This window comes from Balaenoptera musculus, chromosome 19 (genome assembly GCF_009873245.2).
Source record: "Balaenoptera musculus isolate JJ_BM4_2016_0621 chromosome 19, mBalMus1.pri.v3, whole genome shotgun sequence".
NCBI classification, from domain to species: Eukaryota; Metazoa; Chordata; class Mammalia; order Artiodactyla; family Balaenopteridae; genus Balaenoptera; species Balaenoptera musculus.
In genome coordinates this window covers 58,043,860-58,062,374 of record NC_045803.1, presented here as the reverse complement: position 1 = coordinate 58,062,374, position 18,515 = coordinate 58,043,860, and the positions used below count along the sequence as shown (strand labels likewise).

Here is an 18,515-nt window from a genome sequence, read left to right as displayed (position 1 = left end):
CCTGCCTAGCTCTACGCATGTTTGCCCGTCTGATAAGCCCCACCACCCGCCCGTCCTGGGCTGAGTGAGTAATGGAGTAGAGAACAGTCTGTTTGGAAAGAAGCATCAGGAGTCGGACAAATGCCTTCACATGATTGTCCTACAGATATTCACTGTTATGCACCAAGCACTGGGTTACAGCAAGCTGAGGGACGCCCGCTCTGACAGGAGAGTCAGGCGTGGAGAAAGTGCAATCCCGTTAACAGACATGTTTTTGGACGCCTTCTAAGTGGCAGGCACTAGGCTGGACAGATAGGAAAAAAGGGGCAGAACAGAAAGTGACGTAACCTTTGCCCTCATGGGGCACATCGCATCATGGGGAGGGACAGATGCGAAACTCATCATTGGGCAAATAATGACCTAACTGCAGTTGGGATAAGTAATCTAAAGAGCTGCAGAGTTCTATAAAAGTGAAAGGGCAACCAAAGAGAATCTGAAGCTGTGCCATCCAGCGGGGCTGCGGCTAAGTACGTACGCATCGCTCTTGAGTTCAAGAAATGCGGCTCATCTCAATTAAGATGTGCCATTAGCGCAGGATACACACCGGATTTCCAAGACTTGGTGCCAGAAAGATGTAAAGCATGTCGATAATTTTTTATATTAAGTTCACACTGAAATGATAATGTCTTGGATAGGTGGGGTTAAAAAAAATAGATTCCCTAAAATGAACTTTACCTGTTTCCTTTCCATTTTTCTTTTTTAAGGTGGCTACTAAAATTGTTAAGTTACTGTTTTTTGACTCACTGGTCTAGAAGATCCAAATATACATCCCTGATCAAGAAGCATTCTATGGCCCTTTAGCTTGAAAATCCCAGAGAGATGGGAAGAAGTTGGAAATGTGTCTATGCCACTAGCTCTGTTCTTTGGGTGTGGAGATCTCACAAAGGGAATATACGGGGTTTCTCAAACCTCAGGGCTATAGAGTCGGATAATTCTCCATTGTGAGGGGCAGTTCTGTGCTTTGTAGGCTGTCCAACAGCATCCCTCAACACCCTAGATGCCGTTAGCACCCCTCCCCTGGTTATGACAACCCAGACTGTCTCCAGACATTGCCAACTGCCCCAGGGGGTAAGATCGCCCCCAGTCGAGAACCAGCCTACTAGACCAATGCTGGACCAGGTGAGGTCAATGGTTATTCCGCATTAGAATCACCAGGTGGCCATGCAACCCACCCAGGCCAAATGCCCTAGCATCTCTGGGAGTGGAGTCTGGGAAGCACATTTTGTTAAGCTCCCTGGATGGTTCTGATGTGCAGACCTGACTGAGAACCTCATACAGGATGCTGTTTGATAGGCGGTGTGTTCCCTGCCTGTGTCCTTCACTTTAAGAGGTGAGGGGGTGTTTGCCCTGTAGGCCCACTGCTTTCACACCCGGTCAGGTGATACTGAAGAGCAGCTACGAGCTTTAAAGACAGGCATGCTTGGGTCTGATACTTTGCCAAGGATTAGCTTTGCGACCTGGGGAGCGCACTAGTAAAATGCCACTGGTGAACTGGACACAGTAATCCCCAGCTCCCAGGTTCATTTCAAAATGAAAGAGATTGTGCACATAAAGGCCTCAGGACAGAGCTTGACAGCTGCTTCAGAGCCGGAGAGCCTGAATCCAAACTCAGCTCTGCCATGTATGGGTTACGAGACCTTGGGAAGTGACTAAGCTCTCTAAACCTGCTGCCTCACCTGTTAAGGAGGGAAAACTACCGTCCCTAACTCACAGGGCCTGGGGAAAAGTGAGTGAGCAATAATACATGCCAAGTATTATCCTTAGACCAGTCCCCAGCAGAGACCGAGTACTCAGCAAATACTAAGATGATGATTAGCCCCTCATAGGTCTTACCACTTTTTGGGTAGCTTAAGTTTTTACTGCAAACTCTTGTTCAGTTACACGGAAAGAATTTGCGAGTAGCTCACAGGACCTTTGCAAAGTGGATTCCAAGCTGAGCTCCCAGGAGTGAATCCCTGCCAATACTGCAGGGCTGGCCACCACGGAAGCGACCACCTCCAGTAGGATCCAAGGACTTCAAATCCTGGGCGGCTCTCCTGGCTCCAGGTCCCAGGACCACTCTCGTGGTCTGCAGCATCAAAGCAGGTACACTATGCCCTCCTCCCAGCCCACCTGGCCCCCAAGGTCACACCTGTATGTCTGGTGGTGGGCCCCATCCTAGCACACAGAGACGAGCGGGGGGTTCTTTCTTTTCTTCTTGTATTTGAAAGACCGGCTTGAAGGAATGGGAATCTCTCAGGAAATGGAGAGTGTTTAAAAGATTTTGAGTAACCATAAATGTCAACAGTGCATCCGCTGGTGCCTGTCAATTTGCTTTGCTAGTTTTCCCCACCTGAATATAAGCCCCTCGAGAACAGGACCGGGGTCTGGTCCATTTGTATATGGCTAAGGTGTGTCACAGGCCTGGCACTTTATGACTATTTGATGGATGGAGAATGACAAGCTATTCTGATGACAGAGGCACTTGGAACAAGTTCCTGATCATGGGAAAACAAACTCTTTTACTCCTTTGTGCATATCCTTAAATGCATGTGCTTCCTTTACCCCAAGCTGAACGTGGGTGGATATTTGTGAAACACTAGCTTGTGCAGCGAAGATGTTGTGAAAGAGAGCCGGAGCTTTAGGAACAAATGGCCTGAATGTTTGACTCGGGTTCTCCCTGACTGTGTGTTATGCACTCACGCAGCCTTGATTCCTCCTCCATCAAGTTGGGAGACTCGAGGCAGCCTCACAGGGTTGCTGAAATGATTCAAAGAGGTGATGTGCTCAGTACCTTCTCCCCAGACGGTGTGCAAGGAGGCGGGGAGGCCGTGAGCCCTGATGAATGTCAGCAGCTGGGCTGCTTCATTCAACCCGAAAGCCACTTCTCTGTTTCTTCATGCCCAGAGGTTTTTCTGAATAATCCAGGCACTTGACCTTAAGCCTTCCCTTACTGATACCAAAACCACTGCTTCCCGACACCAGCTGCACACTAGGATTATTGCGGGGGGTGGGGGAGGTCATCCTAAAATACCATCTGGGGCTGTGACCCGGCCGTCAGCATTTTTTTAAAGACCCCCTGGGGATTCCGGTGCTTAGTGCAGGTAGAGATCCACTCATCCAAACAGACAGCAAAAGTCGAGGTCTCACTCGCAGCTCTACCCGTAACTGCTGGAAGCATGAAAACCAATAAAAGAATGGATCTTAGGTGCTGGCGTGGCTCCCCCGTGATGGGGAGGGAGGGGACGGCGAGGGTGCGGATTGGGTCTGTCGACCAGTGGTCATGTGGTGGGAGTCTGTCCCCATCCTTGGTCCCGACCTCATGGCAGGGGGTCAGAAAGAACCTCGGTGCTGGCCATTTGCTCCAGGACTAACTCCGAGCCTGACTAGCCAGGTGCCTTAGGACAAGACACCTGTCTCTCTCAGAGAGAGTGTGTGTGTGTGTGTGCGTGTGTACGTGTCTGTGTCCGTGTCTGTGTAAACGGAGATCATGGTGATGCCATAGGTGGTTAAATTTAAATGAGAAAAGGGCTATAAAAATTTTTGTACAAAACAAGTCTCTCAAAATAATTTTTGTACAAAATAAAGCTCTATGGTGATGGTGGTGGTGATGATGATGGTGATGGTGGTAGCAGTGATGAAGCAAAGAACAATTTGTATATATACATACAGATCTAATATCAATGGTATATCTGTGGTCGATACAGATATATATATAGTCTGGGGGGAAATACCAACCATAATCTCTGGTGGGGGGATTGTTACAGGTGGTCATGGGATCACACGTCGGTTCTCTTTTCAGTACTCTTCTAAATATTCCACACTTCTTGCGTGAACACGTATAACTTCTACGAGTGTTTTAGTGGAGGCAACTCTACCCGAAGAAATAGAAAAAGGATGCTTTTGTTCATGGAGAGAAGCTGAGAGTCTATTTTGACCAAGTGGAAATTGAGTACAAATGTGGATAAATAAGAAGAAAGAGTAAGAGATGAACAACCTGCTTTGCACGATTCCTTCACCCCCAGAGACCCGCCTGATGGCGTTGGTACCTCGCTACGGTGGCTCGCAACCCTGGCTGCAGACTCCCCTGAGGAACTTTTAGAAACACGCCATCTGGTCCCACCAGAGGCCAACGGAATGGGAGCCCTTGGGAACAGGACACGAGCACCGGGAGGTCATCCTGCAAAGAGGGGTGGGCACACGGCCCCCTGGGTTTGTTCTCACCCCACGTGGAAGGCCAGTGAACCCCCGGAACAGACAGCAGAGACAAGAAATGAAACGCACTGGAAATAGATGTATTTCTCCTTGATCCCGTCTTCCTTTCGTCACTGAGTGGCCCTTATGCAGACGCTGAGCTGTCCCTAGCCTGACAGTCTCTCCCGTGCCCACCCCACCCCTGTCCTAGAGCCCCACGCCCAAGGAAGGGAAGGAGCAGCCACTTGCAGGGTGCTCCGGGCACCCGCAAGAGCCCATCGTGAATTATTCATCACCCCCACCTCCCATCATGCTCTCAAGATGGAGCCTGCAGGGCCGACACAAAGTCCAAAAATGTGGGAAAGTTTATTTATTTCTCTAAAACATTCCTGATTTGTAATGTGCTTTCTAAAAATGTTCTAGCTGACCCAGCCCCTGCTATATTTAGCCACAGCATTTAAAGAAATGTTCCTTACACTTTATAAGGCGGGCTATGAAACGCATGAATTTAGGAAAAGCTGCTCCCCAGTCTGGTCCCTTTGTCCCCAGGAGAGGGGTGGAGCCTCTCCTTGATCAACAGGCGTGGTCTTGGTGCTGGGGTGGGGGGAGGGCAGAAATGAAGAGTTTTATTCATTCCCAAGGCCCCTGAGTTCACTATGGCTGGACGGCCAGCCCTGGGAAGCGCCTTCTAAGCTCCTGGGCAAGGCAAGGAAACACCAAAGGACTCGCCCTCCTCTTCTTGTGAAAATCGCTCTCCTGTGGTTTCCTAGGATCCCCTGCTGCGTGTGGCGGCTTATTTTGCTTTTGGTTTTGTGTTCAAACGATTGGATCATCTCAAGAGATATAACAGTGCAAGGAAAGAAATGAAAATGGCTGCCAGCCTGCCCGGAGGAAGAGCTGAAGAAGTCAGGCCAGGAGGAGTTACGGAATGCGAGCAGAGTTGTGGGTTCACAAATGGACTTGTAAAACAGAAGTGTTTAGATTAGAGGCTACGTCTGTATACAGAGACAAGACGTCACATTTACCGAATGCCTCCCACATGCCAGATATTTTATGTGTATATATTAACTAATTTAATTCTGACGACTGCCCGATGCAGAAGGCATTATGATTAGTCCCATTTTGCAGATGAGAACTGGGTCAGGTGCTGTCCTAGGAATTTATACCCATCATTAAATTTACTCCTTTCAACAGCTTGCTGAGGCAGTTACTAACGTTGCCCGCATTTGTACAGATGAGAGAGTTAAGGCACAGAAGGGTTAAGTAATTTTGCTGATGTCACACAGCAAGTCAGAGCAGAGCTGGGTTATTACTCTTTGTCTGGCGGGCTCACTCTTGACAAGGCTAACATACCCCTCCCCAGCTTCCTCTGAACATCAAATTACTGAATGGTAACGAGTCAATAAGACATTAGTGAGAGGGGTTTTCCTCACTAGTAGGTGTGTCTAGAGAGACCTGTGGAACAGTAGAAGGCGACCACTACCTGGGAAAGAACTGTGATCCCAGGATGCTGGGGAGACAGGACATGTGTCCTATTCACTTTGCACAGTATGAGGACCTGAGTCAGGCTTTAAACTTGGTGTTGTCCAAGGTGGCATGGTCTTGTGGACAGCAGGGCGTCTTCCCCACTCCTCCCAGAGGGCCTGACCTCCGGCCGAGACACTTCCTTTGTGTCCCTTCCCTGGACTCCGGCTGGAGGACGCCCTCACCGGCGTGTGGGCCACACATTCTGGAAGAGTAACACAGCGTCAGTCGCGCTCCTCGCACTAGCCAGGAAGGAGTAACTTTGTGTTAAATGCTCAGCAATGGATAACAACTATGTACAGTCATCGCAGCCCCCAGCAGCTCAGCAAGTCCTTTCCAGGCTCAGAGGTGAGAAGGCGGAGACTGTATGGCCAGGGCCAGGGCCCTCAGGAGCTAAGTCCAAACTCTGCCCACCCAAGAGGCTCTCAGGTTAGGGTCTAGAACCACCTTCTCCCGGAAGCTTGCCAGATGGGAGAATCCAATGTCTGAGAATGCCAGATGAAGCCGCCGGTATTGTCCCAGACATCCTGGTCTTGGCCCTTGGACATCAACAGTGTGGCCCGGGCAGCTGCCACCAACTGGCCGCAGAGGCAGGACCCTCCACTGTGCTGGCCATGCTCTGTTTGCCTCGGTCCCACCCTGGTGCATTCTGTACCCTCTCTGCCCCAGCAGGCTGAGCCCTATGGACTATATCACCTGGGCTCCCTGTAGGCTGGACTCCTGGTGGGGTTTAGCCAATCAGAGGCATCAACGTGAGGCTGGAAGGCGGAAGAGGAGAGAAGTCTGGGTCATTCTCCTCAGCTCCTGCCTGCGCCAGCACTGTGGTCACATCTACACTCACTCCACCTACTCCCCTGTACTCCCCTGTAAGTAGTCCCTCCAACCAGGTCTTTTCCAGTGGTTCATCTAAGTAGGTTTCTGTTTCCTGCTGGAACCCTTATTCAAGCTAATGGGAGGAGGAGGTTGGGACTGAATCTTTGCCCCAGTGCCTACCCTTTGCCCTCCCCTGTCACTGCCAGGGTAAATAAAAACACCTGAGTTGATAATGTTTCCCCCCATCCCCAGTACTTAGGATAGGCCCTCCCACCTCCCTCTCTCCAGCCACCTTCCGGGGGAAGAAGTGAATTTTCCACTTGGTCTCATCTGCCCACCACAGTGTACACCCTGGGTTTGAATCCACGTCTGGCCTATGAGCCACTTGTGTGGTTTTCCCAGGGCAGTTGGCAACTGGACGCCATTGGAAGAGACAGACCCTCCCAGTTGGGCCCAGGCCTCACCATTCCCTATGGACCCCTCTAGGTCACTGTACAATCTATGGGATTTGTCTGACCCTGCAGAACCCCGAGCCTGGGGCCTCTGGATAAAGACAAGTGTTGATGAGAACTTGACACTTGGCTATTCAGGCATAAAAACTGCTTGAAATGTGGATAAAAAGAATTCTACTTTTCCAACAAACTCATGTTCTTCAATTTTAATAATAAACTTGGTTTATTGTCATGTGTATTTTTGACTCTATGAAACAACCCCTGCTTCATGGAAGCAAGACCCCAGCCACCATGAAGACGGGAAGTACACCGAGTCGTGGCTCTCACATGGGTGCAGCCCGGGCGGATGGGCTCTGGCCTTCAGCTGTAACAATAACATCACATGTGGCTAATTCATTAACCCACACATGCATAGACACTGACCACTCTTCGTGAAATGGTAGAGACCACGGGGTGGGCTTCTTTCCAGAGAGATGCGGCTGTATTGGAAAATGGCAAAACACATCCTGTTCCAATTCTGGAAAACCTTATGGGGCATGTAAGACCCAGGAGGCCATCAGCTTCCACAAGAGCCAGGTAATATCCAAGAGCAGACAAAGCAAAAGGCCTTTGTGAAGCCCCTTGCAAAAGTTGTGAAGGTAAAGGTCTCAGGTGGGTATGTCTTCCAAGATTCTTTTATAAAGTCCTTGTTAGTTTCACTATAATAGTGCAAAAAACTAAATTATTCCTTGTTCAAATTATATAGAAAAACAAAATCTTTCCCAAAGTACCAATACTTGTGTAAATCTAAAGGAATTCAGCACTTGATCTGAGTTTATCTGTCTCAGCTATGCAATAAAGGTGAATTTCTGACCGTTTGTGTAGAACACACACACACATGTATGTATATACATACATACATGTATACATATATGTACACATACACATTTATCACTGTACATACACCTGCCATAACCCCTATTATGATCATATAAGTGTGTGTGTGTGTGTAATCAAGGCTTAAACCAAAGATCATCTACAGGAAACAGAATCTGTTCCCTTTGTTTACATGAGAACACTGAGTCATACTTCAGATTGCCAAAGAACAGAACGATATGGTTGCTTCTAGTTTACTTGAAATCTAGGTGACTTTGTTTTTATTAAGAGTAGAAACCTTTCCTTGCTCTCATTGATCCATAATTTGGAGCACATGACTAAGACTGGAACATTAGAACAGCTGTTTCGAGTGCTAAGTCCCAAAGACCCTCTTTCTCTTCAGTAGTAAGGGATACACATGGAATTGTACAGAATCCATAGAAATGACCCCACTGTCGGTTTCTCTTTGCTTTCCTAAACCAGATGAATGTGGGGATTAGGTAACAGAATCCCTCTTTATGTATGTATAAACACCCTTACAAAGTGATACATACTCCTGCCTTTTTTTTCTTTGCCATGAAAATACTGTTTGTACTATGCTTTTTGGAACTGCAACTCTAAGATACCATCCTTTTAAAATGACAGTATTCGATTATTTGCTTCTCCAGAAAACAGCCATCATAAATTAACAAAACACACAAGATCGCAAATCAAACATAAAAAGAAAACATTAAAAATATATCCTACACAGCAGAATCTTCATCTTATTGCTGACATTCAGGCAGATCCACCAGTCCTGGGATTTTCAGCTCCTACTCTCCAGTCCATGTTTGTGTACCCTCCCTCGAAAGCCAGAGCCTCCAGAGACACTGCTGGGGTTCCGAGATATAATCCCAGCCTCCCCTTTCTTATTACACTGTTTGTTTATCCCCCCTCCTCCCCAGTAATCCATTGAACCAGTCACTGAGAGGTTAATGAAAAAACAACTTTATTCACAGAGGCTGAGACTTCGGGATAACAAAATATCGAATGACGGCCCTTCCACCACATTTTAAGTTAATCACAGTGATCCTGCATCTCAACAATAGGACCTCATCAATGTTCTTAACATCAAGGACCCTGAAGCTCGTCCGCCAAAGTGTTCCCACCAGCCCGGGCAGAAAGCGGTCATGGATGCATGTGTGGGTCGGTAGCACACGGCCTTCAGGATGAATTCTCAGTAAGTCAGCTCTGTGCCTACTAGTTATTAAATTGTTCTGCCTGTCCAAAATATCCAACATATTAACCAACAGGCTCTCCTGATGCAAAGTCTGTGTTCATTTTTATATGTCCTGGAAACTGCTCTAAGAAGTTCAGACCTGTCTCCACCTCCCTCCAAGAACCCATGGCTTATTGTGCTTTTCCCACATCAGATAAAATTAAAGTAACTTGGAGGTTCAGGAAATCAAGTTTCGGAACCACCAAAACAACCCAAAGAGAGATACCATAAGAGGTTAGATGCATTTCCCAAAAGTTCCAAGCTGTACGGGACTGTGAAAATCTCAATTTTCATAACCAGATCTTTGTCTCATCACCCGGCTTCCCGCCCACCCCTCACACCAGACTTCCAGTCACCTCCATAGGTGTTTGTTTAGCGGCAGGCTCTGGGCCTGCCTGGTTGGGGCTTGGAGGGAGGGGCCAGTTGCAGTCGGCTGGGAAGCCTCCCACCAGGCCTCCTGTTCCTTGGGGTCCAGAGAGCTGCCTCCACAGACACCAGTGGGCTCCCTTACTCCTCCTGGCACTAACCCATCTCTCCCTCTACTTGCTTTCCATGTGTTTGTTTCACCCAGCTCTTTTGATGAAAAGTAGTCCTTCATTACACAATTCTGGAAAATGTAGCAACAGTCAAGCCTAGATCTTGAAAAAAAACATGGAAATGGAAAATCTTCCACTGTCTTAGACATCTTCCCTCCCCCTCACACACTTCCGGTGTCTCCAGAAATCTTTTGACCCCTTAAACAAAAAAGCAAAAGATAGGAGGATGGCTATAGCTGGTAACATGCGTTGGAGAACATGTGTATTGATTAACAAGCTATCATAATGCAACAAAATGCTAAATTATATAGAGTGCACTTTCTTAATAGAAGTTGTTAATACAGATGTTTTCAGAGGGCAGTCCCTACAGTAAAAAGAATCAAGCATTTTAGCCAAAGAATATAGCATGTTCCTTTTACTATCTAGAAAGGAAAAGAGAAAAATTCTCCCTGGACTTCAGGGACAAACCTAGCTGTGAACACCCATCACTCCGACGAGCTCAAAGCCAAGGCCCAGGCCACAGTGACAACCGAGCTGGTGATGGTCAGACCGTGGCTCTCAGATAGAAAGGACCACACTGCGGCCATGTATCTGCTCTCGGGTTGTCTGGGCCCTCCCGTTCGCCAGACACGCAGGGCCTGTCTGGGTAGCCAGTGGGACTGACCTAAGGTCAAGGAATTTTCCTGCTCCCGCAGTAGGAGGTCTGAGATGCCCAAGTCCCAGCGTGGGCAGCGTCTTTTAAATCTCCGAAGCTTGCTCCGGGTTCTGGGAAGGTCCGCCTTGCAGGAGGCAGGGGAGTGTGCCCATCCCTGCGCAGAGGTTGCTAATACTTCCCAGGAGTCGGCAGAGGAAACCATTTTTTAAAAAACACGCAACTTCTTTCTCCAGCGGTGGGAGTCCTGGTTGCTCACAAGAAGCTCAGACCAGGGCAGGGGAAAAATGAGGCACTGTTTGCTTTACTGGAAATGAAGCACCGTGTCGGGGAGCTGCAGAGGGAAATAGGAGAGGAAAGGGATCCCGAGCTGGTAAAAGCCGCCCTGGACGTGCGGGTCGAGCATCAGGGAAGCGTTGAAAGGTGGACGGAGGCCGGAGGAGGTGGCCAGAAGCGAGGCGCCCAGACAGCCGCCGGGCCCCTGCTTGGCGCCCCCCAGGAGCTCGCCCCCTCCAGCCGGCTTTTGCCCCTGCCGTCCCGCCAGGATGCTGTCTATGCTGAAGCTCTTGGACTTGTCCGAGCTCTTCGGAGAACTGCGGGAGGCGGGGCGCGGAGGGGACCGCGAGCCATCCACCGTGCGCGCGGGCTGGCTGGCGGCCACGGCCGCTGCGCCCTGGAGCGCGTCGCCTGCGTCCCCAGAGGGGGACGCGGGCCTGGGCCAGTGGAGGGACGCTGGAGGAGAGGAGCCTTCCCGGAGGGGCGAGGGGCGCGCAGGCGCTCCCTCGTGGATGGGGGGTCGCGGTGCGGGGGGCGCGCTCCCCCGCTCCCCACCTCCGGCTGCGCTTCTGCGCCGCGCTCCTGCAGCTCGGCGCGGGCCCGCTTGGCCTCCGGGGCTCCGGGGCCCGGCTTGGGCTTCCTCTTCCGGCGCCGGTAGTTGCCATTCTCGAACATATCCAGGCAGCGAGGGTCCAGCGTCCAGTAGCTGCCCTTGCCGGGCCGTCCTTTCTCGCGGGGCACCTTGACAAAGCAGTCGTTGAGCGAGAGGTTGTGGCGGATGCTGTTCTGCCAGCCCTGTCGGTTATCCTGGTAGAAAGGGAAGCGGTCCATGATGAACTGGTAGATGCCGTTGAGTGTGACCCTCTGCTCAGGCGCATCCTGGATCGCCATGGCTATGAGCGCGATGTAGCTGTAGGGCGGCTTCTGGGGGGCCTCCAACCCGGCCCGAGGCCGCCAGAGCGGGCCGCGGGGGGCGAAGGCCAGAGGCAGCCCGGGTCTCTCGGGGCCAAACGTACAGATAGAGCATGGGCGAGGGCGGCCCAGAGAAGGCAGCCGGGGCTGAAGAGGTGGCTCATGTTGAGTGGGAGCCCGCGCTGCGCTCCCGCGTCGCAGGCGACCCAGGCGGCTTAGGGACTGTGCCCCGCGCCGCAAGGTGCCCTCCAGGGAGCGTGCCCTGCGCCTGCCTCCCGCTCTGCCGCTCTCCCCGGCGGCTCAGGGCTCTGTCCCTTCTTCATGGCTTTAAAAATGTTAATAATTGTTGTAAGTTTGCTATTATATGTTGACTTAGCGCTGGAAAAATAATTGTCTATGATAAACAAGGGTCGCTGTGTTCTCAGCCCACCCACATTAATTAAAAATTTCATTGCTGAAAAACTCCAAGCTTTTCCCTCCACGTGTCTTTTTGATACCAGCCAATCGGTTTCGGGGTTATTCCTTCATTTGTTTATAGAATTAGTCTGTTGATAAGTCCGCCCACCCAAGTTGAATCAAGCTGTGTTTATTTGGAAAAATTTCCGGGCACCCAATATATAAACGCACTGATCTGATGTTTGAAATATCACGTCCACCCCTTGACGCTGTAAGCACACACAGTCAGTGAGGCAGGATGTGGATCGCGGTGGCTCAGAGCGGGGTCTGCCAGGCCAGGAAGGAGAGGTGGGGGTGGGAGGGGCGCAGGGGTGAGTTTTACCTCTGGCCTGGGGGAGCCCCGAAATCCCATGGCTTCCCACAAAAGATCTTTTCTTGTCCCAGGCTTAGTAGGAAATGTAGAGATGACACAGTCTCATAAAATGCCTTCTGAGGTCTTTAAGAGCTCTTAGATATTTTGGCGGGGGAGAGGAGATAGATGGGAGTCTGATTAAGAAGAGGATGCAAGCCCTCCTTGGAGAGATCCTTGGGATGCCCCAGCGGAGCTGGGGGTGGAGGCGTACTCCCTGGGGGCCTAGTATCCCGAAAGGGGCACGCCTCGGGGCTCCCTGGGGACCTCGGGAAGAGGACTCCAGGAGCCCAGTTTCTCCCGAAGCCAGTGGCACAGGGCACTGAGAGTTGGAGAGGGCGTGCAGTACCGGGTCCATAGCGTGGTTGGGGAGGTTTCAAAATAAACCCTTTTGGAGAGTTGAGGGGGAGAAACTAAGGTCTTTCTGATGGGTCTGAGATTGCAAGGAGGAACACCATAAAAGGGGAATTTGGCAGCTGGTGCAGGAGAGCTGGTATTTGTGAATGCGGGTCTCTTGCTTTATATTCTGTGCTTTCCTGTTTATAACAAGGAGGGGGTTATAACAACTTTACAAGTGCACGCAGCTGGCCCGTGATTACATTAAGCGTTTGGGAAGCCTGCTCGCCCTCCTGCTGCTCCCCCCCACTCACCCTGGGGTGTAAGCACTCCCCACCCGGTCTCATTTTACATTTAGCCACGTCCCGGTTTGAATCAAAAACCCTGAATGATGCTGACTTAGAAGGAGGCGTCTCCCCCTACTCCACCGCCTTGGAGGGGTGGCACGTAACGTGACTAGTTCCTGTTTTATGATCTTTGCTGAATATATTTTAAAAGAAAAAGAAAAAGCTTGGGATAACTGAATTAACGTTTCATTGAGTCAACCGTGTGGATGCCAAAGAGGAGGCATAGGAGTGAGGATGGCAGGTGAGGGCTGTAATGCCCCTCGAGGCTCCCCGGCCATTGGGAAGAGAGGCACTAACCCTGCGTTAATGGGGGGGGGGGGGCCTGTCTGCTGCTGCTGTCACAGAGAGGCGACCCCATGCTGGGGACCGGCTGCCAGTGCTCAGGTCACCCTGAACACGGAAAAGCAGGGAGAATCCCACTCTAAAATGCGGAATCCAGAAAGTAACTCATGTGGCTGGGGGTTCCGAATAGACTACAGGGGACCTGGTACGTTTGAAATACCAAAAAGGAAGTCGCGATCAGGGTCGAAAAACCAGTTTGGGTGCAGACGTGTCTTGAGGGAGAGCCAGGTCAGGCCCTGGGACACATCCAGGCCTCCGTCCCCAGCGCTGCATTTCTAACTTATGCCCAGTGTCCCGCCTGGCCTGGTCCCGGCTTTGGTCTTGAGGATGGCCCTCTAGCCAAGAGGGGGCGGGGCGCTGCCTTCTCTCTGGATCCCTGGCTTTCCTCGGAGCACCCTTTTCAACCCTGGGATGGAAAAACCTCAATGTCGACGCTTTTGCAACGCACGGGTACCACACTCGCCGGAGTCACCCAACCCCTCCAGACCAGAGCACCCCCTACAAGCTCAAGTTTGGATCCAGCCTCGGTGCCGGCTCTAACAGACCCAGAGCAAGAGACAAACCGGTGTTACTGCGCGGAGCCCCCACCTCCGCTCCCGGAGCCCTTCCTGGAGTTTCCCAGGCACCCAAAGTCCAGCACGCATATCCCTGCCTTTCCGGAAAGGCGCGCCGCCGCGGCGCTCCTTCTAAACTCTAAGGCAAATCGGAGCTTGAATTCGTACAATAATAAACATCGCCCAATTTGGGCATGGGCGGGACGCAGGCGGAGACACGCGCAGCTGGTGGGCAGGGCACTGATAGTAAAGAAAAAACAACCCCGGTTCTCCTCGAGGTCTGGAGAGGCGAGCCCCACGTGCTTGCAGCAGTTAGCAACCTCTCTGGGAGGTTTCAGCCGCAGAACTCCGGCAGGGCGCTCTAACCCGGCTCCGGCGGGGGGACGAATCCTGGGCTCCCAGGTGAAGTGTGTAACTTGAGCTTAGGAGGGGACGCTGCAGGAAGGAACCCCGCGCTGGGGCTTATTTCCGGGGAGCGCAGGGAACAAGCACCGAGTGTCCGAGTGTGGATGCGCCCTCGTGCGGAAGCTCTGTCGGGTGAGGACCTATCGGAGGCTCGGTGGGGGACCAGCTGAGCCTAGGAGACAGCCGGGCAGACTGGGTGACTCAGAGAGCCAGATGGAGACGCCGAAAGTTCCCTGCAGGTTCATAGGTCTTCAAATCCCAGAAAAGCACATTCATCTCTTAAGTCAGTGGGAGCGCGTCTTCCAGATGGCAGGAAAGCCCTGAAATCATGCTTCCGGAAGGACCGTGGCAGTTCCAACTCTGGGGCCCAAGCACAAATTGGGTTCAGTGTGGAATGAGGGCAGGAAGTACCATTCCCAGCTCCCTAGCAGAAAGCCTGCTCCTTGGGCAGGCCAGGCACCAGCCCGGACCAAAGAGGCCTCACAAAAAAAGGCTGCGGAGGAAAGACAGGAGTTCCTCCCATGCCCCACTCCCGTCTACCCTTCTTCTGCTTCACCGGTAAATAAAGAACAGACATTCAAGTTAACGATGATCTGCGCCATATTCCCAAATATCTGCCTCACTTTTCTAAGTGTGAAGATAGTTAACAAATTGTATATATATTTAAATGAATGAATGATCCATTCAATGATTCATTCAGTTGAACGAATGAATGATTCTACCATATGTTTGAGAAGAGTGAGGGTGGAAAGATGCAAGGTCACCTTAACAACAACCTAAAAATGTTGGTGAAGATGATGCTAATAAGGATAATACGAATAACTAATTATGTCTTGAACACTACTATGTACTGGCACTGTTCTAAGTGCTGTCCATGTATTAAGTCACTCCATCCTCACAGTAACCCTAAGAAACAGAAATATTTATCATTCCCATTCTGCAGACCAGGCAACTGAGGCCAGGAAGTTAACTCACCTCAGGTCTCCTAGGAGGAAGTGTTCCAAACACAGGAAAACAATCACATTATAACAGCTACTGTGTGTGGTTCTTGAGAACCCTGGCAGCATCTATGGAAGATGGGAGGATGGATTCACCCATTTTACAGATGGTGAAACTGAGGCCGGGCACAGAACACCGGAAAACAACGGAGGTAGTAAATAGAACAGGGATTGGAACCCACACGGTTTCCTCCAAAGGGGGAATTCTCTAAGGTCTGACACCCTCAGGTGAGCACAGAAGCTGAGGAATGTGTGTCTGGAGTAATCAAAGGGGAAGGGGGCCCTCTGGAGAGGAGAGGTGAGTGCCCCACCCCCAGAGCTGGGAGATTTGGGGCATTGTAAGTAGGAGACCCAGAGTCCTCACATCCTGCCAAAACCCAGGACACCCTCTCCTCCCCTACCCTCCTCTTCCACTTTGAAAGGATTGGGGGGCAGTGTCTTCTGCTTCTCTCAGGGGAAGTGAGCCATAAAGGTAATGGTTGGCCGGTCAGCTGATGCCGATTGAAGCCCAGAGAAAAGGGGCAGTTAGGGCCCGGGCACCACCCTGCCCAAGCATATCAGCATTTAGCCTGATATATGCAGTTAATTGAGACCAAAGAATCCTTTCTCTTCTGTTATCCAGGTAAATCCTAACAGCTAACAGCCCTTACTATGGACTGGATGATATCGAAGCACTTTCCCCATGGGTGTTGGATTCATTAATCCTCAACATAACCCTAATTGATGATCCTGTTATTTTTTCAGTTGAGAAATGGGCTCAGAGAGCTTGAGGTAGCATGCCCCAGGTCACAGGAACCCTCAGTTGGCCTGTGTGCGTAGGGCCTGAGTTGGTGCATGTGGATTTGGCTTAGAGAGAAAATCTCCACTGGGGAACCCATCTGGAAAAATAACATGAGGGCAGAGAGAGCGCCCAGAGGGTCTGCTGGAAAGGTAAGGTCCAGGATCAAGGGCCACTGAACCTCTGTGAGGTCAGAGCGGCCTCTCTGGCCTCCATGACCTCCCAGCCTGGGTGGGCATATGGAGTGAGCACAAAGCCCTCCCAGTGCTCCCCAACTCCATTCCCTTAAAGGGACCATCAATGCCAGCAAGCCCAGCAAGCTGTCAACCCACCCCCTTCCTCCGTTCCAGCCTTCACACACTCACAGCCCCAGCATAAAGTCCCCACGGACCTGACCCAGGAAAAAACGCAGCGCCAGAGAGGCACCTTCAAGAATCAAACTCTACACAAGCGATGTCCGTCTGCTTCTGCCGCAGAACAGAAATGTTGCAGAAGCCAGAGAGGGTAAGGCTTGCATAAGTGGAGGCGGTGGCGTCTTCCCAGGTGCAGCAGCGGCTGCCCAGCCTTCCCGACTCCCTGAAACTTTCCACCCCCTTCCTTACATGCCTATGTCAAAAAGCAAACATTTCAAATGCCTTGGTGAGCTGAGGCCAGGCAAGAAAGAGGCAGGCAGGCAATGCTTCTCAAAGTTTGGGAAAGCATTTCAAGTATGTGGTGCCAGCAGGCACTCGGGGGTGGCTCTGACCAGGGGGTCCCACTGACCTCGGGTCTGCCCCCCACTCCCCAGCCATCCCTGGCCTGGCTGCACCCAAAGGCGTCTCTACTCTCTACTTATCCACTCCCACCACACCCTGAGCGGCAGGAGCACGTGGTCCTGAGGACGCAGGCACATATCCCCTGAGACGCCCGGTAAGGGCTCCCAGACCCCAGTGCATTCTGCTTATTCGTCACGGGAGTCTCTTCTCGGTGTCACTCTCTCCACTCACCTCAGGTTTATGGTTACCAATAAATTTCCATTGGCCAACCTGGCCCAACACCCCCGTCCAGATTTCTGGATTTGGGCTGGGGCTGAGGATGGAGGAGGCGAGCACTCGGCCACCGGGGACCTGGGAGCTCTGCTCTGTGCTTTGAGTGAAGCTCACAAGCCTCTCCCAGGCCCAGAGGTGATCCCACCCCCCCACCAGGCAGTCTTGGGGTAAAGGGGAGGAGATGGACCTGGAAAGATTTATGAGCCAAATGCTGAAGTTCCCAGGACCCTGCATTTTCTTCTCCCACTAACTTCTGATATGCACTTCTTGCGAGCAGAGAAGGGGAGTGGGCATAAGCGAGGGCCCATCGCAGGAGCCGGGGATGCAGGAAAAAATATGCCCGCTGCCCTGAAATGCCCTTGCACTCACCTGCTCATTTTAGATGAGAAGACCAAGGCGAGGGAGGGAAGGAGTTTGTTCACACAGCGAGATGTGCTCCTCTAACCCCTAGCCCACTGCTCCAGCAACTCGAGGATGCATGTCGCTACCGATTTTGGCGTCCTCGGGGACAAGCCACTTGAACCAGAGCAGTGAGGGCCGCCGGGCCACAGACCCAAGACTGGCCGTGGGAGAAGCCCAACTTTCAGCCTCTCTCCCTGAAAGCAGTGAGCCTGGGTGTCTCTCCGAGTCTTACAAGAAGCGAGGCTACTCCAGTTGCGGCCTCTCCGGGGCTAAGGACAGCGTGCAGGATGCTCAGAGGCAACTGGGTCTCTCTGGCGGCCTTTATCTGTCAAAACTGGACCCTGGTTAGGGCCACAGTCTACCCAGCCAAGTCCAGTCGGGGACGCAGGCTTATCTCTGTGGGAAATGGTCTCGTTGTGGTGTTCGGGTCACTTCCATTTTATTTGCTGTGTCTTTGAGACCTGCCCGGCTGTATCTTACTGGGTCAGGAAGAAACGTGGTTATCAGACGCAGCTTCACGCAAACTGCGTTCGGTGGACCACAGAGCCGCCTCAGCAAGGAGTCCCGGCAGACCTGCAATCCGGCCCTTCCAGCCCCGACCTCCTTTCCCCTTTTCCTGAAAGGCCCTGGGCCTCCCGAGGAGAGCGGCGGAGGAAGGGGCGGCGAGCGGATGGAGACGTGGAGCCAGGACGGCCCGAGCAGTCTTTGCGCGACGGGGGCAGACGTGTAGGGTGGCGCGAAGACCAGCAAGGCAGCCGGCGGCGCCTGGGTTCCGCGCTCAGTCCCGGCGTCCGGTCTTTCCCACTCCGCGGAGCAACCGACGCCCCAGGCCACTGAGCCCCGAAGCCGCTGGGGCTGCCTCAGGCCGGGGCTGAGCCTGGCTCCGAGCGCAGGGCCTCCCCCCGCACGCGGCCGGCCTCCAGGCGCTTCCCGCACTCCCGGCCTCCGCGCCCCAGGGCCTGACTCGCCTCCATTCTGCCGCCTCCAGAGGCCTGGATAACTCCTCCAACAGTCCCCAGGTGGCCCCATT

General features: G+C 52.0%; 1 protein-coding gene across 1 annotated transcript; it reads right to left on the bottom strand.

Moving 5' to 3' along the window:
* Positions 1–8,864: 8,864 nt before the first annotated feature.
* FOXL1 (forkhead box L1) lies at positions 8,865–18,514 on the bottom strand. Its single transcript, XM_036832345.1, is given in 5 exon segments — positions 8,865–11,124; positions 11,127–11,589; positions 11,591–11,637; positions 14,367–14,451; positions 17,966–18,514. Coding segments are annotated over 5 exon segments (1,662 nt in total). The 3' UTR covers positions 8,865–10,606.
* Between the last annotated feature and the right edge of the window lies 1 nt (position 18,515).